The sequence below is a fragment of the Sceloporus undulatus genome, chromosome 1, assembly GCF_019175285.1.
Source record: "Sceloporus undulatus isolate JIND9_A2432 ecotype Alabama chromosome 1, SceUnd_v1.1, whole genome shotgun sequence".
In the NCBI taxonomy this organism is placed as follows: Eukaryota; Metazoa; Chordata; class Lepidosauria; order Squamata; family Phrynosomatidae; genus Sceloporus; species Sceloporus undulatus.
The window spans coordinates 109,309,384-109,322,335 of record NC_056522.1 but is presented as its reverse complement, the minus strand read 5'-3'; the positions used below and the strand labels follow the sequence as shown (position 1 = coordinate 109,322,335).

The 12,952-nt window shown below is 37.3% G+C and overlaps 1 protein-coding gene across 1 annotated transcript in view; it reads right to left on the bottom strand.

Annotated features, from left to right (window-relative positions):
* The window catches only part of REV3L (REV3 like, DNA directed polymerase zeta catalytic subunit), a 106,825-nt gene that overhangs the window by 46,443 nt on the left and 47,430 nt on the right, over window positions 1–12,952 (bottom strand). Inside the window, exons 12-16 of the mRNA XM_042448070.1 lie at window positions 11,298–11,437; window positions 6,280–10,393; window positions 4,857–5,752; window positions 3,967–4,049; window positions 1,468–1,593 (exon numbers count right to left, since the gene is read on the bottom strand). Coding sequence (XP_042304004.1) covers window positions 1,468–1,593; window positions 3,967–4,049; window positions 4,857–5,752; window positions 6,280–10,393; window positions 11,298–11,437 — 5,359 coding nt within the window. The remainder of the gene's footprint in view (window positions 1–1,467; window positions 1,594–3,966; window positions 4,050–4,856; window positions 5,753–6,279; window positions 10,394–11,297; window positions 11,438–12,952) is intronic.

Here is a 12,952-nt window from a genome sequence, read left to right as displayed (position 1 = left end):
GGGGAAAAGAAAAAAAGAATAGCAATAGCAATAGCAAGTACATTTCTATATCAGTTATCTTAAGCACTTCCTAAGCAGTTTACAAAGTTTAAGCTAATTGCCCCCAACAAGCTGCGTACTCATTTTAGAGACCTTGGAAGGATGCCAGGCTGAGTTGACTCTGAGCCCCTGACTGGTATTGAACTCACAACCTTATGGTTTGTGAATGGCTGTAGTACAGGCAGTACACCACTGCAGTACCAGGGCAGGAGATATATTGGTGATTACAGAATTATTCTGAACCTAACTATTATCAAAATCCTGATGGGAAACTTGTGGAGCACAAAGCAGAGAAATAATAATTATGATGTATAATTAAATGTCTAAGGATTAAATGTAAGCTATCCAATTGCTTGGATCTTCTTCATTATTTTTACAAGTATATCCCCCTTCTTTATTTGGTATTAGGATAACAGAAACCAACCAGGGTTAAACTGAGCCTAGATTTGTTTCTAAATATACCTTTTGGAAAAATCCCTATTACTAGTGGATTAGTAAGCATTAGGTTTCATGGCCAATGGGAAGAGAAGGAGAAATTAGAGACTGGTACTTGCCATAAATTATCATTTTTGGGTGACTGAATGAGCAATCCACACTCATGGGTTTCCCCCTCATGTTAGCTGATCAAGGGAGGAGTCTAAAGTTCTTTTTCTGTTGAAGATGTTAACTCCATTCTCCCTCTGATCAGTTTAATTATAAACATTTGCTATGTATGATTTCTTAACTAAATTAGTCAAAGTAGGTTAGAGCTGTAGAAGAGGTTAGTTTTCCTTTGTTTGCCTGCGCTATTCAATATACCAGGTGGGGATGGGTTGACCATGCAGTCACCCAAGAAGGATCATTCACGGTGAGTACCAACCTCTCATTCTCTGGATGACTGCCTGAGCAAGTCATGTGAACACTCATGGAATATACCCAAGCACATATTTATGGGTGGCTGTGCTTTTTAGCATCAATAGCTACCCCTTACAATACAGAGGAAGAACAGAGTTAATGTCAACTGAAAAAGAACTTTGGACTCCTGCTTTGATCAGATGACATAAGGGGAAAAGCCATGAGTATGGATTGCTCTGGCAGTCATCCAGAGAATGGGATCCCTGTCTTGTTCCTGATCCTTAAGCCACAGTTAAAGAGTGGCAAGCCTGAGGAAGGATCTTTGTTTCATTTTTGAATTGATGTGAGCTGCCTTAGGAGACAATATTTGTATGATGAGCAGTATAAAAATAAATATAAAACATTAAATAAATCCAGTGGATAAGCAAAGATACACAGTAAAGCCATTTAATCTAGTATGCATTTAAATCAGAAATTAAGAACCTAAATTAAGAACCACTACAGAAAAACTTTTCCTGATAAAGCTTATAGTCTGACATAAGAAAGATAAAATGTAAAAGCAGGTAAAATATCTTCAGTGACAGATTAAGTTACCTCATGTAAAGTCTTTGCTTCCTGGAGATTTTGCATACTGATTTTAAAACCATACGAATTGTTTAAGGATGGTCCTTCAATCTGGGAGGTCTCTTTCTTTGGGGTAGTTATAGCAGTGAATTGATTCTGTCAAAGAAAGTATATAAAAGGATTTTTTTTTACAGATTGAAATATTATCTAACTACAGAAAAAACTATGTGTCATAGTTCAACTAACTCATATTCTTTCTCAATAAGAAAAATATTTGACTTCTAATGCAAGGGTGAAGAAAGTGAAGCTCGCAGTCATCACTTTTGCAACCCCTAAGGAAATCCTCAAAGTCCACTCACTCCTACGTTTCAATTCTCCCCAGCTGCTTTCAGGTGATTTATTTTATTCCAAAATGGTCTCAAATGCACCACAACACCTGCAAATGTATTGATTTAACTTGCCCTCCACCTCAGAACACCCAATCTCCTTCGAACACCTTTAAAATGTCCAGTTACCTGTAAATGACAACTGGAACTGATGTGCATCTGTCATATACGGGAACAAACACTGGACCTTTCCCAGAGGGAATGTTTAGGGGGAACACCCTTTTCAGTTTCCACCCTTAAAATATGTTTTCAGTATTTGGGTGCCCAGGGATGGAAGGACAAAAATGGTTGTGAAGGCCCACATCATCCTGAGTTTGGTCTAATTTAACTAACTACAACGTCGAAGCAAACCTGACAGGTCTTTCACACCAAACTGTTGCTTTACTTTTCAGTGGGTGATGAACAGTTGAAAAATACGGTACAACTAATAATACCCTTATGACTCCAGTATTTCGATGCATATGGAGCCCTGGTGGCGCAGCGGTTAAATGCCTGTACTGCAGCCATTCACTCAAAACCACAAGGTTGCGAGTTCAAGACCAGCAAAAGGGCCCAAGCTCGACTCAGGCTTGCATCCTTCCGAGGTCGCTGAAATGAGTACCCAGACTGTTGGGGGCAAATTAGCTTACTTGCTAATTAGCTTACTTGCTGTTCACCGCTATCATCTTTGGAATAGCGGTATATAAATAAATAAATAAATAAATAAACAAATATCACAGCCACATGGAATTGCACAACAAATGCCTCCTATCCTCCTGTCTCCATGAAACGTTATTCCATTCTGTGATCTCTTGCAGAATTCACATGTCAGAACTGCCTTTTATTTTGTAATATCCTACATTTTTCAAGGCCTTGTCTTCCTTTGCAGTTATAACATCTAGTCACATCTATGTTTGAAAAAGAATTCCTCACTAAAGCTTCCCCATGTGCAAAAATACCATTTGTGTATAGACTTTCACAAGATTTTTGGCAAGTTCTGCATTTCTAGGCTAATCTAAACTACTTTTTCCCCCAATGGAATAAAATACTTCAGGATTATTAGCAAAATGCCCACAGATGTTAAATCAAGGGAAAATAAACTGAAAATAATTTGCAGCTGGCACTGTATTCCAATCCAACTGAAGGAAATGTTTTCAGGATCAAATGCAACACACTTGAGCTGTAGAAATAAGTTTGGGTCCTTTGGTTCCATATGGTGGACATGTAGTAAAGTGAGAGAATTTTTGAAAAAATAAAAGTTGTTAGTGAGGATATAGCTCCATGATAAATGTTTGGAACCTCAATTTTCTTGCTGAATTTATGAGATATTTACGTGCCATAAAAAATATATCAAGTAATGGTACTTAATTTAGTTTTTACTGTAAACACTTTGACAACTGAACAATGGAAAGAAAACTATAAAATGTCCACTGTTAAATTATGGCTAAATAGTTGTTATACACAGTGTATATCACTGTAAAATAGGGCAGATTGCAAATGAATATGTTGACATGTTTAAAATTTGAACAGGAGAGAGAAATGAATACAGCTATTAAAGAAGCATGTGTTCTTTTTTATCACTTTAGAATTTACAAATGAAGATAGAATTTGAAATAGGATTTGTTTTTAGTTACGGAATTTGATTAGAGAATCATGCTGTGAACTTCATTTTGATTTGTTTTGTTTCTTAGAAAAATCACATAACAACTGAACAACACTAATATTGTCAGTGTTGTCTTTTATACTTAAGAGTTCTACTTATACGAAATATTTGAGAGTTTATTAAAGGAATATATGCATAAATGAATTGTATGAATGCATGTGAGTTGTTGTTGTTGAGGGTTTTCAAATCTACTCCAATTTAGGGTGATCCTATTATCAGGTTTTCTTGGCAAGAGTTATTCAGAAGAAATTTGATATTGCTTTCCTTTAACTTTGAGCATGTCTGACATGTCCAAGGTCACTCAGTGGGATTCTATGGCTGAGTGAGGACTTGAATGCTGGTCTCCCCGAGTCCTAGTCTAACACAGAAACCACTGCACCACATTGGCTTTTGCTCTCTTCCTCTCTCTCTAAAACAAGTTAGCAAAATGAACCTAAGAGAAGAAAAATCCCAGGAAAAATAACTAAAATAGAATCTATATCTATTACTGCTGCATTTTACCTTAACTTGAGTTGTTAAAAGTACTTTTCGAAGAGCATCTACATTATTTCCTCTCCTGCAATTCAATTTCTGGATGCTTGGTCCTGTGGGAAAAAAGGGAAAGAGGAATGTAATGAGAAAATACATCAAATGGAATCACAGTAGTGCATTCTTACAACAGAGAACTAATTGAACAAAAACAACAAAGTGCTTCTGAACCAGAAAAAAGAATAAGAAGCATTGACTATGCATTGCAAAAGAAAAGTTCCAGGTTGAATCCCTAGCATCCCCAGGTAGGGCTGGGAAAAACTTCTCACCATGAAAAGCTTCTACAAGTCAGTGAGACAACAGTGCAAGAATAGATAGATTAATGGATCGGACTTGGTAAAAGCTTCTTATGCGCTTAATGGTCAGAGTACAATTGTTAAAAAACTAATGGTAGACTCATCACCAACAGATGGAATGGTCCACATTGTTATTTACTGGTCTTAGATTATTCTTCATGTGGAAGCTGTTCTTCATAACAGGTATTCTAATCCTGATGCTAATTGCAAATTATACATTTTATAGCATTTTAACACATTCTGATTAGTACTGTCTGCTTAAATACTCTAAAGGCACCAGATCCTGCCTGATGTTGGAAGCTAAGCAGGGTCAGCTTTGGTTACTGCTTGGTTGAAAGATGGCCAAAGAACACTAGGTGCTGTAGGATATATTTCAGAGGAAATAATTGGCAAAAATACCTCTTGCCTAAGAAAACCCTGTGAAATTAATGACACCACCATAAGTTGAGGGCAACTTGAAGATACATACACCTACATATCTAATACTACCTTCATGTTTGGTTTTAGTCTTACACTGCCTCATTTTTCTTTTCAATTTCTGCAATGTCACTCTTTTAATAAACTTACCTGGTAGCAATGAAGAACCTCCAAGTCCTTCTGGTATTCTTCCTTGTGATAGCATCTCCCTAATGGGTGTACTATGCAGGCAAATACTTTCAGAATTCCCATCATATTCTTTGTTCACCAGTGGAGAGACACTGAAGGGCATCTTACTTTTTTTTCTGATACGTTTCTTTTCTCTCTCAGGTAGAATTTCAGTTTCTTCTGAAGAAGACAACATGCCCTCTGAGTCTTCTGAGCTAGGCGGTTTGGAATCTGGGGATGCTACTTGTTGCCAAGGAGGAAGCACTGGTGACTCAGGGGGACTATAATTAACCAAGTCCTCCTCATCTCTGTCCATCTGTACTGCTGTAGCAACAAGTGGCTCTTTCTTTCTTTTTACTGCACTCTTATCCTGTTCAGTGATCTCTGTATCATCATTTACCATATTCTGTGGTGGTGTAGAACTTGATGATGAAAAATGAACATCTTCCAACTGTACAACAGGTTTGCTAGAATCCTCATCTGATTTGGCCATGTGATAATGATTTTTAGGCAAAGATATGCGATTCAAACTCTCACCAGGCTTTCCTATCTCTGTTGATTTCATAATAGTTCTTTTTCTTAAGTGATCATAATCTTCTTTGGCCTGAAGCCATGATTTAACTTGTTGGTAACTTGGTGCACATTTGCAGGGCATGATTACTATTTTTTTGTCATCGCTAGTTTTACGGCTGTTTTTTTGTTTTTTGTCTGCAGCACACTGGCTGTTTCGTAGTGGAGATCCTGATCTAGGGCTTTGTGCCATGGCCAAAAATGCTGTCTTCCATAGCCTTAACCCCTCCAATGAGAAGTCTCCCTCAAACTCAAGCAGATCATGTGGAAGTCTGGTTTCTACAGTAAGTAGCCTTCCTCCAATCTCTCTGTGAAGATAATGCTTTTAGTTATTTCTTAGGCAAGAGTTAAAACTTCTATACATTTTATAAATATATTACAATATACAAAAACATAGCTGTAACAGAACACTAATGCATATCATAAATCTGTCTTAAGAGAGAGAGCAACTCAAAATATTTCTTTAGTTAATAATATACAGTACTGAGATTCTTATTTCCATCAATGTTAAAATTAGTATACAAATATTTCTAAAGAAAACATGTAAAGCTTTAATAAATCCCCTGCATTAAAAATCTGATGTTGAGTTCACAGTACTAGGCACTTGTGAATCTGACAAATGAAGTAGAATATTTTCTTTTTAGGCATAACAGTTGTTTTTACTCTGTGACATTATGGTCCTTGCTTATGTGCTCAAGAGAGAATGCTATACTTAAAGCTATACATTTGTTTGGTTTATATATGAAATTTCAAGAGCTACAGAAAAATACATTGACACAAAATGCAGAAATCTGACTATAAAAAAACCTATAATTCTCTTGTATTATCACATTACCTTGGTTTTTCCGGGGCATCAGAAGGGTTACTGCAAAATGGTTCTTGATAAATGGTTTCTGCAAGATTATGATCCAATAAAGTTGACATTATTTCTTCACGGCTTGGAGGTGACATAAGAGGTTTAAGGATGCGCGCACCACGAGGTGTAGAACTTCCATTTTTTGACTGTGAAGGGGAATTAGTAGATCTTGGTGAACTATCAGGGGTTGGTGTTAAACCTTCATTGTTTCTTGAAATATACAACTCTAAATCTTCAGAAGCTGCATCCATAAGTTCACCATCTGGTGAAGATAGAATGGAGGAAAAAGATAAACTAGCTGAGTCAAGTGATTGACTGGGGTCAGAAGTGGTCTCCTTTCTAAAGTGGCTTTGATTCCAATCATTGTTTGGTGATGGAAGATTAAGAAAAATCCCCTTCTTTGCTGCATTTCTGTCCAACTGAAATTGCTCCTTTTGGCACATTTCTGCTAGTTGCATATCTACAGGTGAACTAGGTTGAGATGGTGATGGAAATATATTATTTTTCCATTGACTGTGGAGATGATTTTCATTGTTATCCAGGCACCTTTTGTCAAAAAGTTGAGGACTTAGTGGGCCAGATCGTAACCATGTTGAGGGGTCTGAAGAATAATGATTTTCTTCCCTAGACAGTTTGTTGTTATGACCTAAAAGTTCGCTTTCTGCAACCTGGCCTGGGAAATGGTCCTGAGCTGCATCACTCAGAAACTTCTGTGGCAAATTTTGATCTGCTGGGACAAACTGATTCACAGAGTATAAACTACAAAATCCAGTCTGCCCTATGGCATTGATATCAAAATTGTAATTATGATCAGGTGATAAGCTGTCTTCAAGTGAGTAACAACTTTCAAAACCTGGGTCTGAATAAAGAACTGGACTACTGACAGGTGTAGCCAGGCCAGTTTTATTATTCGGTTGGCTCATAGCATCTTTCAAAAGCTTGAATGTCTTTTCTTTAGATTTTTTATCCCTTGGAGAACGTGGTTTTCTTGGGGATGCAACTGAACGTGATTTTTTAACTGGTTTGCTTTGATCAGGAGGATAAGAAGCACCTCGGCTCAACTGAGTTTTAGCTGATAATTGTTCCTGCATGTTGTTGGTATGCACTCTCTGCTGTCTCTTTTGAAGTAATTCTTTTAGAACAGCTAAGCCAGAATGTCCTTCACTGAATGCTGAAGGAGGTACCAGAGTCTTGCCTTTGCAATGGGCATCAGATTTGGCTTGAGAGGTTGTTTCTGAAAGTCCATTTTGTTTCATACTTTTTTCAAGGTTAAAATGTGACATATCCAAAATAAATCCCCTCTGCTTTTGTTCCCATCCTAGTTTTTTCACTGGACTTCTCAAAGAAGCTAGAAAGCATTTTTTTGGCAACTGAAAAGAACCATGGCCTTCCTCAGAAGTTTTAAAAAAAGAAGAAATATGGTCAGCGTGTTTTGCTGCTTCTGACAGGTATACAACTGGCTGCTGATTATCTTTACAATGCAAAAAGTTACCAAGATGGATCTGATCAGTCTTCATTGTATCAGAAGGAATGCAGTTTTCATTTATTTTTCCAAAAGAGGATAAAAAATTGCTTTGCAAATTTGGAACCTCTTCTGCCTTTTTGGGCATTATATCCTTAGCTCCATATGCATTCAGTGTTATTTGAGATATATGATTAGACTGATCAAATACACTATTTTGAATTAAGGAGGATTCTTTTGTTCTAAATATCCCACTTTGATTGTTAGCTCTTTGGAGATTAATTTTGGCTTTTTCCCTTCCAGATGCTATCGAAGTTCTAGCTGGATGAAGATCCTCTTGTGCCAGGGTGGAACCTTGTTGTCTGGCAGGCTTTTCATTTTCCAAGAGTGAATGGAAATAAATCAATGGATTTACTTGTGAATTAGCTGTCAGTGTGAGCTGTACTGATGGTACATGGCCTGCCAAACAGCCAACTGAAGGGATCTCTTTCTGGGTATAAGGAGGCTGTGAGTTTCCTAAGATGTGAACACTCTCAGGTACATCAAAGGGCTTTGGCACAAGTTTGAATTCTGCTGCAGAAGGAACAGCACTTTCTTCATCTGTAATTGCTACTGTTTTTGACACTTTTTCCATTTTTTGTTTCTGCTTTGCTCTAGGCTTTTTCTTCACTTCACTTCCTGGTTTATTAGTCAGATTACTTTTGCTCTTTTTATTAGTTTTAGTAGTAGTGGTAGCAAATTGCTTTTTACATCTCTTGACCTGGGTTTTTGACTGATTATTTTTTCCCATGTAGGGACTAATAATCTTACTGCTATACATATTAGCGTTTTTAAATACCAAAGTTTCTTTTTTCAGATTGGCCACAATTTCTTCTGCATTTGGGTCAGTGGGAGACCAGCAGCGTGGTGGGGATACATTAACTGGACTTGCACTTCTCTCTGACAAAAATCCTAATTTAGACATAACATCACTATAGTTCAAGTCACAGTCTTCAGCTTCTGCACTGTATGATGGCAGAGGGGGAGAAAGAAAAGCATGTGGTCTTCTTCTGAAATACAGGGTTCTTTTAATATTTTTACTACTGATATTCTGCAATTTCCCAAATTTTTTCTTTGTAGACTTGCATTTTGCCTTCCTTTTCTGACCTTTCTTTGGTGTTAATGGATAAATAGGATATTTGGTTGCAGGTGAATCAGGAACCTTTGGCCAAAAGTCCTTTAAAGGTGCAAGTTTCTTATATAGATTTATTTTTTCTTCTGTAAGTATGACTTGTTCTTCACTAGAATCTATTTTCCCTAGTTTAACAAGCATATTCTTCCTCCCTCTGAACCTATTAATAATAATATATTTTATGATAACAGGTGGCAATTTCTTAGAAAGTTTTCTTCTTTTTCGACATTTTTTTGATCCATCTATACTTTCATTATTTTCCACAGAATGAGGTAGGCTAATTTTTGAATGGTGTGCACCAAAGCTGGATTCACTGTCTTCAGTCTCATAATTTATCTTACGTTTAGCTCTGAGTGTGTACTTACTTCCACACAGCCCAAAAGTTTGATCAGATTCTTGAGCACCATCTTCAAAATGGCAATCAGTGCAACTACTACTGTCCATTGAAATTTTGTTTTCAAAAGCACCATGAGGAACTTGGACTTCATTATCATTCGGTAATGAACTGTCTTTGTCAGGAACATTATTACTAGCATTACCTTGTATATAGCAGCTCTCTTTTGAGGATGGATTATCACAAATGTTTGTAGACGGTCGATTACTAAGAAGCACTTTCTTCTTACCTAGTTTCAACCTAGACCGTTTTTTACTTTGCTGCAGCTTATATGTAACAGGACCTAATTTCTGTGGTTGGCTGAGACAATTGGAAAGAACAACACTAGGAAAGAACATGTAATGTGGTGCTTGTTGATTCATGTTTGCTTTTTCAGCTTTATGTTCCTGAAATTCTTCATATCTAATTTTAAGATTACTAAGGCTGTCTCCATCAGTAGTATTTTCAGAAGGATGAATGATAGTTGAATGAGCTTCAAAGCAAGACACAGATTCACAGTTTACTGGTTCTGGGAAAACACTACTTATATGTGTGCCACTGGTGTTTTTATTTGTTTCAGAGGATGCTACTTTGGAGTGCCCCAAATCTGAAAACCTAGAATTTTTAACTACAGTATTTTCACTAATTTGGTGGTTCATATGCAGAGAGACATCCTTTGAAACCTTCCTAATTCCAGTGTATTTTCTGTTAGACAAGTGTCTGCTTACTGAGGAGATATCATCGCACAAAACTGGAAGTATTTCACTTTTATTATTTTCCTTGACTGAATTTTCAGAATGAAGGATATTGTTGAAAGATGTTGGATATTTAATATTGTAAGTACTTTCTTTTGTAAGAGAATGAACTGCCACTTCAGGTCTTATGTCCATCATGTTTGGCTGATCATCACTGTTCAAAATATGAGAAGAAAGGGCACTTGTGTGTTTACACTGAAGAGTAATCTTTGCAGAAGATGAAGGTTCGAGAATAGCAGCATCTTTATGGAAAACTGAAGTCTTTACTGAAGTTTTGCTTGTTGCAATTACAGAGGTGTGGGTTCGAGAACCTTCATTATTCAGAGGATTGTCTAGAACAGAATAGATACAATATTTTACAACTTTTCTGTCCCAGGTGATATTTATTAAGATGTTGACATTTATTTATTTATTTATTTATTTCATTTATACTCCAATCTGTAGCCAAAAAGGCTCCCAGAGCTGTTGACAAATAGATAATTTGACAGTCTAAAATAAATAAGACACAGCACATAAAGGAACAGGAATGGTAGGATCAGGCTCAAGATTAAAAGGATGATGGACCAAATCATACATAAGTGAAACAGGAGAAGCAGCAGAGTCAACTATAGCTTGTTGTGCAAGAGAAGCTGTATAGCGGAAAGAAAACTATCCTCTATGAGCACTCTCTATTTTAAAGAATTCTTGTTGCAAACTGTGAAAATTTCTCCATGCCAAATGACTTAATCCATAATCATAGACCCAAAACACACTGCAGAAATTATCCAGTCTGAGACTGCTTTAAGTGCCCTGGCTCAGTGCTACTCTGTGAACAGTAGTTTTGTGAGACATTTTGCCTTATTTGTCACAGCTTTGGTGACACAATAAACTACAGTTCCCAGAATTCCCTAGCATCGAGCCCAGGCAGTTAAAGTGGTCTCAAACTGGATTATTTCTGCAGTGTGTTTTGGACCTTAGAAAACATGATCTAGAAGCAACTTTTCTTACCAGCCTATCAATTGGATTAAACTACATAAATCCACTCCAATAAATTTAGTGACAATGCCAAGACATTCTATTATCCAGAACATTTAAAAAGATAGATCAAACAGGAAACACACACACTCTCTCTCTCTCTCTCTCTCTCTATCTCTATATATATATATAGAGAGAGAGAGATCAACTGAGATACTGTGAAAGAAAGAAAGAAAGCTCCCTGGAAAAATTAAACTCCCACAGTACTTTAAATCTACTTACCACTGTTTTCGTCTGCTGTTCCATCTAACTGAGGTATAGATAGGCTTGCTAGAAGCAAACTGTTATCATTCCAGTCCATATCATCTTCTGAAGAGTTGTCATCTTCACTTGAGCTCTGATTCTTACTTCTGCTCACTGACCTAGAAGTGCAACTTATTTTAGGAATCTAAAACCCTTTTTCTAGCAAACTGATACAATTATGGTGTATGACACCTGAATTCAAAAGGAAGGGATACAAAATATTTGAAAAATATCTTACTAAAAACGGGCTATTAGCTTATTACAGTACAGAATGTGGTCAAATTACAACAGCACAGTTTAAGAGACATAGAAACATGGCCTTAATGAGTGAAAATAGGAATTGTATATTTTACATTGATGCCACTATTTTTAAAAACTGAAAGAATGCAAAACATCAGAGAATAGTGTATTTTCCCCTAAGAGTATGCACTGCTACTACAAATTGTGGTACAAGTCAAATTTCAGCAGTGATGAAGCACTACCGTGGTAAATATGCCAATGAGCTAGAGAAGAAAGCCCTAGGAAAAAAAAAACCTTGAGGGGCATTTAAGGCCTCATTCCCACTTACCTCTTGACTCGCTACCTGCACCGATTCTGGAAACCGGTTCAGCAAACAGCGTGGTTCCCACTATGTTTAAGCCAGTTTCAAGAATCAGTGCAGGAAATGACAGACACGGCTTCCCTGCCATGTCTCCCTCTGTCCTTCCTGGCCATAGGGGGGGGGGGGGACAGAGGAGAGGCCAGGGTGGAAGGAGAGAGGCAGGCTGGGAGGAGTGAGGATGGAGCATGGAGATATGGCTGGGAAAGCCACTGCCAGTGGGAACCAAGACAGATTCAAATCCGATTCGATTCCGCCTAGTTCCCACTTGGCCTGAATCGATTTATTTCCAAATAAATTGATTCAGCCCAAAAAACACCCCATTTTACCAGTGTCTTTTTGACGCCAGTTAAACGCGTAAAAATGGGTAAAAACCATGCCCCCCTTTCCAAATCGCTTCAGGGATTCGAATTAGGGACCATCATGCTTTAAACCAGATCGAGATCTGGTTTAAATGGTAGTGAGAACAACCCCTAAGAGGAATTTTTCTCTTTCTAATTTAAGAACTGGCTTCTTTCACCAACTGATAATAATAATATTTATTTATACCCCACTCTTCAACCAAGGCTATCAGAGCGGCTTACAATTTGTGAATCATCCTCTCTTTTATGCCTTAGGAAAAAAAGAATTTACAAGTTAGTTCATCTAGGAAAATAATTGCCTACACTGACTGCCAGAAGCTATTCAGGGTTTCAGATTTGTCCCCAGACCTGCCTAAACCTACTGGTGACTAAGCTAAGGGTATTCTGATGACTGGTAACTAAGCCAAGGACACTGGAAAAACCGTTTGAATTCAAAACAGCAGTTAAAACTAAGCTCTTCCAGCAGGCTTATCCAGATGACTTTTAAATTATTGTTGTTAAATTAGTGTTTCAGGGTGAATCAGTTTTATATAATGGTTTTATACATGCTTTGAACTGTTTTAGATATTTAATTTGTGATTCTTCCCCACTTTGATCCATCATCATCTTAAATGCAAGACATGAACTCTACTCTACAAAGAGCCCTCCTCCAACCACCATCTTGAGGGGGAGAG